This window comes from Manis javanica, chromosome 4, assembly GCF_040802235.1.
Source record: "Manis javanica isolate MJ-LG chromosome 4, MJ_LKY, whole genome shotgun sequence".
Taxonomy (NCBI): domain Eukaryota; kingdom Metazoa; phylum Chordata; class Mammalia; order Pholidota; family Manidae; genus Manis; species Manis javanica.
Genome location: NC_133159.1, coordinates 175355590 through 175368708, shown reverse-complemented (window position 1 = coordinate 175368708; position 13119 = coordinate 175355590). Strand labels below are relative to the sequence as shown.

At 48.9% G+C, this 13119-nt stretch overlaps 1 protein-coding gene across 1 annotated transcript; it reads right to left on the bottom strand.

Annotated features, from left to right (window-relative positions):
• Positions 1–7307: 7307 nt before the first annotated feature.
• Positions 7308–11995, bottom strand: SOX9 (SRY-box transcription factor 9). The gene is made up of 3 exons (XM_017664441.3): positions 11176–11995; positions 10018–10271; positions 7308–9445 (listed from the first exon to the last, which is right to left on the bottom strand). Exons 1-3 carry the CDS (start codon positions 11604–11606, stop codon positions 8616–8618), a joined length of 1515 nt encoding a protein of 504 aa, XP_017519930.2. The 5' UTR covers positions 11607–11995; the 3' UTR covers positions 7308–8615.
• Positions 11996–13119: the final 1124 nt, after the last annotated feature.

The window sequence follows — 13119 nt, the reverse complement described above, 5'->3', positions numbered from 1 at the left end:
TTAGGTATTTCCTGGAATGGAACATTTCAACTACAGAAATGAGACTGAAACAATGTATGTAACTCCATAACCAGAGGACTTGTTATTTTCTGAGAATATTGGGAAAAGTCATGGGGTCATCTCCTAAGCCCAGGGCCACCTCCATTGACCAGAGCCAAGGGAGAGGATCCCAGCTCCTGAATGAAGTCTAAAGACATGGTAAGGGCAAAATAAAGTTGTGGGAGGTTTTTATCACAATCTACATGGTATGTTTGTTTAGTAATATAGGTGACGTGTATACGCAAAGGCCCGCTAAGCATTTCTAACTACATTCCTCGATTCCACAATTTGTTAAATGGCATCCCCTTTCACCTTGTCACCCAAGACAGAGCCCAAGGTTACTGCTGACTCCACCTCCTTGGTCTGCATGCCACCAGTTCTCAAGGCCTGCCCCTTCTACCCCTTGAGTCTCTGCATCGCCATCTCCTTCTCTCCACTTGTATTAGTGCTGCCTTGATCTGAGCTCAGGCTTGTATCTCTTCTGTAATGGACTAAATGAGAGACTTGGAAGTGGCCTTTTGGTTCCCAGGTTTTGATGACAAAGTCAGAAAAAAGTCTGGGTTGGTCTGGGGGGATCAATGCGTTCTTTTTAGCACACACCTGCTCTTGTCATTGCCCAGGCTAAAAGCTTTCTCAAGTCCCCTGTGACTCCATCCCTGCTTATCGCTCAACGAATTCTCTGCCGTTTACTTACCCATATCAGTCTTGCTCACACTAAGCCAATTTGCAGTTGCCCCAAAGTGTGAACCTGCTTTATCTTTCCACGTGCTTGAATATCCTTTCTCTGTGCCTGAAATATCTTCCCTCAGCCAACAAACTTCCCCTTCCTCCAGAAGGCCCTCTCTGCTGCCCATCTTCTATATTTTTACAGCATTCTACGCACACCGCTAACTCAGCACTCAACACTGATGTTGGTTTCCTTAAGTTACAACCATCATTTTTCTGGTGAGCTCCTTATCTTGGTTGTTTTTGGAATCCCCAACACCTACCTGGCAACAATGAACACTCATCACGTTTACTTAGTTGATTATTTAATTACAGAATAATCAATGACTTTTTGCCTTTTACCCCCTAATACTCAATGCCCACCTGAGGCTCTGGGGGAATACAAATGACTTAATATATCAATGCATCCATCAGTTAGTAGTTATTGAACTCCTGTTTTGCATCAAACACTTTTTCTAGGTGCTAGAGGTAAGTTGGGAATAAGACAAAGTTCAAAGCTTTAGTTTGGGGAAATGAACACACAGTAATTTCAGGAAAGGATGTGTTATAAAAGCAGGCAAGACAATGGGGGAGTGACTGTGGTGAGTGCAGCATGGGCCACTCGATCTGGGAAGGTCAGGGAAGGTCGCTTGGAGGAGATGACATTTGAGCTGAGATCTGAAAGAAGAAAAGGAAGCAACGGGGTAAATTCTCATGAAAGGGGTGCCTTAGGCCAAGGAAATGGCAAGTCCCAAGGCCCTGAAGTGGCAAAAAGCTACACAGATATTAGGAGGGTGATGTCAAGAGATGAGGTCACAGGAATAGTCAAAGGCTAGATTGTGTTGGGAAAGAGTCGGTGAGCCTTCTTTGTAAAGGGCAAGGTAGGAAATACTCCAGACTTTGCAGGACATGATCTCTGCTCCAACTACTCAGTTCTGCTATCACAGCAGACAGTAGCACATATGATATTTAAGCTAATGGGCATGGCTGTGTTCATGTAAGACTGTTTGCAACAGTAAGTGGTGAGCCAGATTTGGCCTATGGGCTGTAGTTTGCACAACCTCGGAGAAGGCATGGTATCCTATGATAAAGAATTTTATTTCAAGTGAATAGGTAGCCATTGAAAGATTTTGAGAGGGGTCCTATGTTCAGATTTTGCTGTAAAGAGATTCCCTGTGACACAGTTTACAACATAAAAATGTATTCTCTCTCCCCCATTATGAACTCTATTTCAAATTCTCTTTTGAAAACTGAGGGTTTGATTGGGCAGCAGGTAAGTAGGGGGACAGGGAAATAGGGGAGCATGGGGAATTATCTATGCCATTTACTAGTAATGTAACCTTAGGTTAATTGCTGAATCTCTCTGAGCCTCAGTTTCATTCTTAATAAAATTGTAATAATAACACCTGTCTCTAAGGGTTATTACATGGGTGAAAGGAGATCATGTATATAAAACATCTGTCACAGTGCCTGGCAAAGTAAGGCCTCAATAATGCAAATCCCTTTTCCTCTTTTTCCTCTTATTGAGCCTGTATATGTCATGCTCCAGTCAAGAGAGAGGTAAATGTAAAACTTGGTAATTAAGCTCAAAACACTTAACTGCACAATTATAAGATAGGTGAGAAGTGTCTCACCATAACAAAAGCAGGTGATTTGGCTGCTGTAGTTAACATATACAACGTTTAATTAAATTAATAGAAGCATAATTTCTGATTACAAAAGGGAAAAATCTATTTGTATTCCATATTGGTCAAAGCAGAGTGGGAGTCCTGGAAATAATTCTGGGTATGCCAGTTTGAAAGAAATGCTAGTAAGCGAAGTACATTTAAAGAAGAATGACCCAGAGAGAAAGGGTGTGGGCACCATATCATATGTAAGATGTATTGGAAATGTTTAGCATGGGGGGAAAGTGCCTAATAGAAAACTTGAGAACTGTACCAATAATGGCAGGGCTACCATTTGGAAGAAAGACAAGACTCATATATCGCTGTAGAGGTAGGTCACCTTGGACCATTGGGTGGTGACTGCAGAGATAAGATTTTTCCACAATAAAAACCTCCATGATAGGAGAGATGAGCAGCCAATCAATGCAAGCATTCTAGGAGAGACTGGAGTATTCCGCAGCTGAGAGGTTCTATAAAGGACTTTGGCCATGAGAACATACTAGAAGACCTCCGTTATACCTTTCAGATTTCTGATTCCATCAACCTGTCAGGTGCACCACCCAAATCTCTGGAAATCAAGAGAGCTGCTTTGATACCAGGGACTGAATTCTACTTTGGAGGCCTTTGGTTAAAAGAGGATTGTGAGATGCAAGAATCCACGGTTCATCGAGAGGTAGAGTCACCAAGAGCGGGTGACTGTGGGGGGACAGCAGGGAATGACTAACATAAAAACAGAGTGGGACACTTTTATAGAAATCGGGGCAAGGTAGATTTCACATCACTGAAAAATGGATGGAGATTAGGAGAGGAAAAAAGGTAGAAAGTTCTTGTCAAAATCTGTCCCTATGCCATCCTAGACTAGGCCACCATCAACTGTCACTTGGATAGCTGCAAAAGCCTACAAACTAGCCCTAATTAGCTTCATTTTTTTCATAGCATGTGAACAAGAAAATACCAGGGAGTCCTGTTTATTTTTGCCTGCCTTCTCTACCTTAGAAAATAAGCCCCGCGAGGGCAGGGACTACCTCTGTCTTGTTCACTGCTGCATCCTGACCTACAGGGGATGATCCTCAAATGTTTAGGGGGAGAATGAGGAGTAGAAGCCTTTCTAGACTGGAATATGGCAGCGTGAAATCATGGTAATCGGATTAAGTTCAGTGTAAACCCTGAAATTTCAAGGATGTGTCCAGCAATAGCTTCAAGGTCATGTACTTATTGCTCTGACTTTAGCCTGATGGTTTTGAATGAATGCAAATCTGACCTCACCTGCCCTATGTTGTATTTGGTCTAAACATAATTTTTCAAATAGCCAGGGTAAGAGAGTTCTAGTCTGTGAATGATGCAAAGGAGCAGCCCAACCAGGGCCCAGTAAACTCTTTTCAGCTGCAAGAGTCAAAGGGAGACCCTAAGAAAATGTGGGGGAGAGGTGGCATAAGAAAGGGAAAAGTCAGGAATGAGTAGAAAGAGGGAAATGAGGGCATGCGGAAGAATAGGTAATTCACATTTCTTTGGGGCTCTACTTCATTTAACCTCTGTCATGTCCACAAGGGAATATCATTTGAGGAATGGAAATCATTTGAACCTCAGAGGACTAAGAAAACTGTGTAAGGTCAAGTGGGAGAATGTTATGGCAGAGATTCCCTATTAATACCGTGTTCTGTGCCATTGCCATCAGGTCCACAGACAATGAAAAGTTGGCATGTATGAGGCCCCTATGGTGTGTTGGGCACTGTTGAGAACAGAGTGAAGAGCATCTACTTTGCAGGCTCTGATGTCACTGCTGTCCAACAACTATAGTCATGTGCGGACCCAGGTGTCGTGGGGCCTGAAGCTTATAAGGCTTTGTTTTTGTTTTTTTTTGGGGGGGGCCCTTTTTAAGAAAAAGAACAAATCTTTAAAATATGAGACTAAGCACAGAGCCTTAAGAGGAGCCCATGCAAGGGACAGTCCTGAAAGTTCAGGCTTCTTTAGCATCATGAGTCCGTCTCTGGCTATGGCAACAGTTCATCCGTTAATTTACTCTCATAACTGCCATGGTGGAGCCTTTTTGGAAATTGGGGGAAGGGAAGGGATGTGATGGGGTTGAATTGGAAAACTCAAACACACCTCAAACTAAGCCGTAATTGCTGTTGTAACAATTGCCCCATCACCTGATGCCAAGTGAGGTTTTTGGTTTCTTTTGCTTATTCCCTTTTGATAAAAAAAAATTTCCCTTTTTGTTAAAATGGTAAAAAGGAAGAAAAAAAGGTTCAATCTTGAGTGCAAATATACAAATAACCTTGAATCTAAATACTAGTTTTTTCTGGTCTGAAGGACTCTTTCTGAGGTTTCTAATAAATGTCTTGTTGTCAGGGTGATAAGCTCTGTGTTTCTGGATTTAGAATAAAAATTCCTCTAAAATATTTTATAGTTGGGTGATATCGGGCTTTGACTAGATCTGGTGGGTGGGGTGGGTGGGATTCGGAGGAACTCTGCACTCCAGGGTTTCTTGCATTTTCCTGTGTATCAGAACCACTGGGAAGCATGTGTAAACCTCTTTTCCCATTTACCTTTTATTCCAATGCAGTAGAAATCCTGTAGGGCCCAAGTGATTTAGATGTAGTCGATTTCCAGACTGTTCCTTGCTAAAAACTGCTCAAATAACAATCCTATTACACAAGGGTGGGGATTATTAAACATTCTTAACAAAAGGGGAAGCTAAGGTACAGGAGAATAAGCAATGTACCCTAGGTCACCTAGTAAGTTTATGTCCAAACAGAAAATTCTGGTTCTAAGCTGTGCCAAAGGTTGCATACTGAGGAAAAGAGCATATTCTATGAGAAAAGAGAACAATCTAAGAAACACTAGATTTGGTAGGGAAAGGTGTGTCAGGTTGGGATGGGATGTGTTGATTTTAATAGAGAAAGGGATTTGGGAGAATATGGGTGGACAAGAATTGGTGAGGACCACGGAGACTTTTTAAAGGGTGCTGTGAGTGTTGGCAAGGGGGGAAACAATAGAAATTTTATAACAATGGAGGCTATACTCTCAGCTTTAGAGAACAGCATGCCATGGCTCAAACCAGGAACAGAATCTGATGTCTGGGGTGGCAGGGATGGATTTACTCAGCACCCCGCAGATCACAGGCCCTCAGTCAATGTTTGTTGAAGGAATTTGCAAAGGAGGCCGAGGGCTAATGTTGCCTCAGTTTAATGACTACCATTTTGCTGGTTGCCATGATCCTGGCAGGGGATGCAAGCCAGGAATCCAAAAACCAAAAACAGACTATGTGAGGTAATACCAGAGACTGTGGATGCTGGTTAAGGATGTCAGAGACATGGTTCCAATGATAAAATCAGACTGAGGTGAGAGAGATCTGCCTCTTAAGAGACATTTATTTCCCCAATCAGCTGGGGTGCGGGGTGGGGATGGTTGGGGGAAAGGAGTGATTTCATCTGTTTAATGAAAAATGACCTGAACGTTTCTCTGATCCTGGAAACTCCCATCTAACTGAGGCCAAGGAAAACAGGATTAGGTCTTATTACTTCTACGGTGGCTTTGTATCTTCACAGAATGACTTAAACTGGAGGGAACAAAAAAAATAAGGTAATTTCATTTCATTGTCCTCGCAAATAAACCGGGAAAGTTCTGAATCCTTTAATGGGTTCATAGGACAGATTTCCCTCTGATCCTCTTTGGATCCTGTTCTATTTTGGTTTCTTTTGCCTTTTAAATGGATACCCCATATTTTGGTATGTGTTCATAACAGAAATTCTGTTGTATTAAATGCAGACCAGCAAGTCACCCCTCTGGCATTTTGTCTACTGACAAGCTACTGATTTCAGGTCTGATATTCCCTTTTGACTTCTACCAGGGAACAGCCTTTCCCCTGAAGCATGAGGTGGTCGAAACCAAAACAAACATTTTGCCCGAGCAGGCGACTACTGACGTGTAATTCTCTATGTGACCTAATGGGGTGGCACTTTTCAAGATTTTTCTATGTAGATTTTAAGCCTCGTCTAAATGCCTATTTTAGTATTGCCAAAGTGTACACAAAAAAACCAGAACGTCACAATGACCAGCATGCAACACTCTCTTTTGTGTCCTAATTCTCCACATCATCCTTTTAACAGAACGGGGTGAATAAATCCACAGGGCCACTTTTTTTTTAATGCAATGTATATTTATTGTAAACAATAATATACAAAAAAGAAAGAAAAAAGGAAAAGTAAGTTTCACAGAGAGAACAAAAGGTTTGGGCAGAGACGAGCGAAACAAACAAAACGCAACATAAACCAAGCCTTACCTAAAGACAAAATATGATTTAAATGCCAGGTTTCTTAAGTTACAGAAATAAATTTTTTTAAAGATCTGCTTTTATACAGAAATTGAAAGATGCCCTATTATAAGAGTGCTTTAAGATTTTATTCTACTGACTTCTAAAACTGTTAATATATCTTTTTTTAAATAAAAAAAAAAAGTTTGCTGTCTTTTTTAAAAAGCAATCCTCAAACGCTCCAGCCACAGAAGTAATTAAGAATTAAGGTCTCAGTGGGCTGACTCCCTCCCTCTTCCCTTCTTCTCTCCAAGAGAACATGTTGGGGAATATGCCTGACACATACCTGCATTGTTATGTGTCACAACACACACACACACACACACACACATGCCACATGCCTGCATTGTTATGTGTCACAACACATACCACACACACACACACACACACACACACACACAATTTTAGGGCAGCCCAAGGATCTGTGGCAGAAAACACTGCAAATGACTCAGTGATACACTACATTTGCAACCTCTCATTTGTACAAAAAGAGAAACAAGTTTCCAGTTTGTTTTCAACAAAAACAACAAAGGAAAAAAAAAAAGGACAGACAAAAAGGCATTTATACAATCTAGGACAAAGCATCCAAAGAGACTTGCTTTTAATAATAATAAAAACAAAAGATTAAAGAGATAAATAAAAAAAAACTGGTTATAGTGTAGGACATAATTTAACAACAGATGACCATACCCTTTGAGGAAGGCTTCAACAACCTATTTTAAAGAAGGTAAATTTAAAGAATAAAAAAAAGAGGAAGATTTCTTTTCATTAAAACCTCTCCTTACAAAATAAATAATTTTAGCACGTGGAATGTCTTGAAGGCTAACTGCTGGTGTTCAGAGGCACTGGTGACAGTGTATAAGGCAGAGGACTGTAGCATCTGGGCTCCACATGGGGTGCGGGCAGGCAACCAGCGGCAGTGTGCTGGAGCACTTACTGGCTGCTGAAACATTCCCAAAACAGATTTTGTCTCCTGTGCTTGATTTTTGCTCCTTAAGATTTTTGCAGTGAACAAGCAATTGCAGGCGGAAATGCAGTTAATGAGAGCGCAAGTATTTTCCAGCAGCATTGTTGTAAGGCTCAAGGTATTTTCTCTTGTTTAAAAAATATATATATGATAAAGCTTACCAAATGCTTCTCTAGCTATTGTTTACTTCCACATCTGCAAAATAAGGCCTTTATTTTTCTTTCTAAGGCAGCTCCTTCTTGCATCAGAAAGCCTGAGGAATTGAGCAAAGCAAACCCCCAAAACTGATCACATAACACAAACTTGCGTTTTTTTTTAAATGTTAATACAACACACACTTTTTTTTTTTTTTTTTTTTTTGGTAAGAGAAAGCAAATCTGTACAAAAATACTCTGGTTGCAGGAAAAGCTAGGGCACACTGTTCAACTAAGTTTAGCTGTTGGAAAAATAAGAGCATTTCATTATTTTATCTAAAAATATGTATAAATCCCCTCAAAATGGTAATGAATCATACACAGTACATACTAAAAATATTTAAAATAGAGATTATTCCTCACAGAGGACTCTTTTCTTTAATTACTGCTAAAAAATAATTACAAAGTCCAAACAAGTAGAGAGACTGAGCTAACTGGTCACGAGATTCGCCATCACCCTCTACGCTTCCTTTGAAGGTTTTCAAGTCCAGTTTGTTGACGGTTCGGCCGGTCCTTCTAGCCAGGAGTGGCCTGGCCACTGAGTCCTCAACACGGTGGTGGCGATGCGTTTGGATAGCTAATGCTTCAGTCTTGGAATCTGGGTACGGAGTTGCCTTTACGTTCAATGTCTTTAAGTGAATAAGAAAAAAGAAAAAATGTCCCAAGGAACTTGTGGTGGGTTCTCTCTCACTTCGGTTGTTTCCACGGTCATCACCTTTGTCTAGGCCTCCTCAAGGTCTGGTGAGCTGTGTGTAGACGGGCTGTTCCCAGTGCTGGGGGCTATGCGTCTGCGGGATGGAAGGCACCCCGGAAGTGTCGGCGATGGGGGTGTACATGGGCCGCTGCGCGGGGTTCATGTAGGTGAAGGTGGAGTAGAGGCCGGAGCCCTGGCCGGCCGCGTGGCTGTAGTAGGAGCCGGAGTTCTGGTGGTCGGTGTAGTCGTACTGCGAGCGGGTGATGGGCGGGTAGGAGGGGCTGTAGTGCGGGAGGTTGAAGGGGCTGTAGGCGATCTGCTGCGGCGAGTGCTGCTGCTCGCTGTAGTGGCTGGGGCTCAGCTGCTCCGTCTTGATGTGCGTTCGCTGCGCCTGGCCCGGCTCGCTGCTCAGCGTGGTCAGCGTGTGCGCCTGCGGCGCCTGCGGGGGCGCCTGCGGAGGCTGCGGGGGCGCAGGCTGCGGCTGCGGGGGCGCCTGCGGGGCCTGCGGGGGCTGCTGCGGAGGTGGTGGCGCTTGCTGCTTGGACATCCACACGTGGCCCGCGCCCCCCTGGGTCGCCGCGGTGCTGCTGATACCGTAACTGCCGGTGTAGGTGACCGGGCCGTGCGTGGCCGGCACCCCCGGGTGGCCATTGGGCGGCAGGTACTGGTCAAATTCGTTGACGTCGAAGGTCTCGATGTTGGAGATGACGTCGCTGCTCAGCTCGCCGATGTCCACGTCGCGGAAGTCGATGGGGGGCTGTCTACCCCCCTCTGGCAGGGGGCGCCCCTCTCGCTTCAGGTCAGCCTTTCCTGGCTGCACGTCGGTTTTGGGGGTGGTAGGTGGCGTCGGTGGGCCCTGGGACTGCCCTGCAGGCAATACAAGAGGAAGAAGCACAGGAAAATCAACACGGGCTGTGCACAGGCGCTTGCCTTCGGAGCCCTCCTGGGACCCTCCCTCCCTGCTCGAGTGTCAGAAGTACCCGCATCCGCGCGGGAGGCGCGCTGCACCCAAGATAAATCGCCGAATGATTAATCCTCAGGTACACACTCGCAGTCTCCTTTTATCAGGGGAGGGGGGTCTGAGGCCGGTCCGGTCCGGAAGGCCAAATTGCTACCTGTCTTAGAGCCCTGTGTGTGCTTTTGGGGTGGGGGAGCAAAGCGACGGGGGAAGTCCTGTAAAAGCTGTCAAGGCATTTTACCTCGCAGTAAACATTAATCATTAGGATGCAGGAATTGAATTGGTATATGTGTGTGTTTAGGGGCTTCGTGGGGCCCTGGGCAGGGTAGGTGGTTAGGAGCAGGGGGTAGTGTTTCCCTCCCCCGGGAGCTCCAAGTCCGGAAGCAGAGCCTCCTTGCTGGAGGCCTGGGGGGTGTGTCAGGCGGGGGTGTGCCAGGTGGACTGCGGGCGGCGGGGCTGTGGGCGGAGGCGGGGGTCTCACCTGAGTGCTCGCCGGGGGAGTGCACCTCGCTCATGCCCGAGGAAGAGTGCGGCGAGTCGGCCTGCAGCGCCTTGAAGATGGCGTTGGGCGAGATGTGCGTCTGCTCCGTGGCCTCCTCGGCCTCCGCCTGCCCGTTCTTCACCGACTTCCTCCGCCGCGGCTGGTACTTGTAATCCGGGTGGTCCTTCTTGTGCTGCACGCGCAGCCGCTCCGCCTCCTCCACGAAGGGCCGCTTCTCGCTCTCGTTCAGCAGCCTGTGGGCGGGGGGAGGCGCGCAGAGAACCAGAGTCCGGGGTCGCCGAGAACTGACAGCTCCGCGGGAGAGCAGAGGCGACCCCGACCACTCGGCTGCTCCGCAGAACCCCCCGCGGGCCCCCTCCCCCTCCGCTTTCCAGCCACTGCCCTAACTCACGACTTTTCTTTAAAAAGAAAAAGGAAAGAAAAAACAAATCTCGGCTCTTTTAGCCCGACCTGAGCGGTCACTCCTCGCCCCGCCCTCTCCCCTTCTCTTATTTTGGAAACCCTGCGGCGAAAATATTCCGCGCCGCTGCCGCTCTGAATGCCTTTGCTGCGGGTGTTATACCGCGCCTCGCCCCCCGCTCTTTAAATAAAATTTCCCGCAAACCACATAACCCGCAAGGAGCTCCTCCCCCCCGCACCCTGCGCCCACCTATTTCCAGTAGGCTCCCCACTCCATCCCCGTTCCTTCCTAGGGGGCTCCTCCAGCCTCGGGGTCTGCCCCCCACCCTCTGTCCCATCTCAGTGGGTGTAGGGCTGCGAGAGAGCGCAGTCCGAGGGAGGGAGGGGCAAACTTCGCTTCCCACCCCGCTCTCTCACTTGGTATTGAACTTCGGGGAGGTTAGAGATCCACCTGGCGGCCCCCTCCCCCCCCGTGTGTCCTACGAACCCTCCCCCATCCGTCAGCTCTCTCCCCCCTCCCTCCTCTTCCCCCCCGCACTGTCCCCCCGGGAGCAATCCAGGAACTTTGTCAAACTCTGAGCCAAGTTACACCTCGTACCCACGCCCCCCACGCTCCCTCCCCAGCCCCACCGGCTCCAGGACCGGCAACTCCGTCCGGCTGGAAGGCGGGGCGCGGAGAGACCGTCCCCGGCCAGAGCTGCCGCCACCCCGGAGCCCGGCCTGCGGCGCCGGCCCTACCTCCAGAGCTTGCCCAGCGTCTTGCTGAGCTCGGCGTTGTGCAGGTGCGGGTACTGATCGGCGAGCTTCCTGCGCGCCGCCTGCGCCCACACCATGAAGGCGTTCATGGGCCGCTTGACGTGCGGCTTGTTCTTGCTGGAGCCGTTGACGCGCACCGGCATGGGCACCAGCGTCCAGTCATAGCCCTTGAGCACCTGGCTGACCGCCTCGCGGATGCACACGGGGAACTTGTCCTCCTCGCTCTCCTTCTTCAGGTCCGGCTCGCCCTTGGGGAACGTGTTCTCCTGGGGCCGCGTGTTCTCCGCGTCCGAGCCGGAGCCCGATGCGCAGGGTGAACCCGCCGAGTCCTCGGACATGGTGGGGCTGGGGGCGCCAGACAGGCCCTTCTCCTGCTCGTCGGTCATCTTCATGAAGGGGTCCAGGAGATTCATACGCGGATCCGGGGCAGGAGGCGGGTGGCCGGGAAAGGCGGGTGGCCGCGGCTGCTCGGGCACTCGAGGCGCGGGTCCCTCTGCCCTCGGCGGCCCGGACGCGGAGCGAGCGGCTCCGGGGCAGCCTGGAGTGTCAGCCGGCTGCGGCGGCGAGCGCTTGGGGAGGCGCGGGGTGGCCAGCCCGCAGCTGCCTGCTCCGAGTGGGGTAAGACGAACTGGAGAGGAGGAGGAGGAGGGGAACAAAGAGTGCAAAAGCGGGGGCGCTTGCACCCCTTCTCTCCTTCTCCTGCAAAGAAAAGTTCCTGGGGGTGAGACTAGCAAGTTGCAGCGCCACTGAAGTTTCCAGTCGGTTTCAAGCTCCGCTCTCCGCTCTCCAGCACACCGCCCAGGGGCTCTTTAATAACTACTCCCCCTCACCTTAGAGACGGCCAGCCAATCACAGTTCGGCATTTCAGGGGTTGGCAGGCCGCTGATTGGACCCGATTTTAGGGGGGGAGGAGGATTGTGGCACTGGGCTGGGTGACTGGAGGGCGGGGCGGGGAGCGCAGCCGCGGGTCGGGCGGGTTGGTGGGGGGGTTCCTGCGGGGAAGGCGGGGGACCCGGGACGTCCAAGTGTGTAAGTTTGCCATACTCTCGTCATGTCACAATTTTGGTGCGGTCTCCGCGCGAATCTTTTCGCGTGTGTTCGTGCGTGTGTATGTGTGTGTGTGTGCGTCTACACTGGGATCTACCCTCACCGCCGAGTCTTTCTTTTTCTCTGCTTTCTCCGCCGCACTGGGGACTAGGCTGGAGTTTGCAGCTTTCGAAAAGCAGTCGCTCCTTAGAACGTAGCCCAGTTTACGCGCCAGGAGGCTGCCTGCTCCGAAAGCGCTTAGAAATGGTCTCTTTTGAAGCAAATGTTTTGGTGACTCAACGCCCGCTGTTCCTCAGTAATAATCCGTATAAATAGATTAACATGCTCTGGTTCTCCGGCGCTGGTGCGGCTGGTCGGGATTCCGCTGCGCTCCTGCGAAGGGAATCAATGAAAACCAAAGCTAAGTCCCCGCGAAGGCTGGCGGCGGTGGCGGCGGCGGCGGCGGCAGCGCGCTGGCCCCGCGCTGGCGCGAGCGGTCCCGCTCCACGCCGACCTTGAACTCTGACCAAAGACTTTCTCTGGCCCCCAAGCTCCCACCCTGCCAACGCTCCCCAGTGACAGGGTAACTGCCTTGACGTCCTGCTCTTCACCTCCGGGCCGAGGCAAAACCTTTCTGGGCTTGCTTGCCACTACAGAGAGTTTGCAAACTGCTTCTGGCGTTGAGAGATCGCCTTTTGCGAATGTGGCCGTCCGGGCCGCGAGGCTGAGGCCGGCCACTCGGTCTGTAAAAGGCCAAACAAATAAATGCGCACCGCCGCAGACAAAAAAACGCACTTGGGCCGAGTCTTGCTGCCTGCTGTTTTTGTCCTCCTTTACAGAACACCTGGAGGAGGGAAGCGCCACTCTCCTGACTTTAGTTGGGTCCTTTTCTGACCCGAA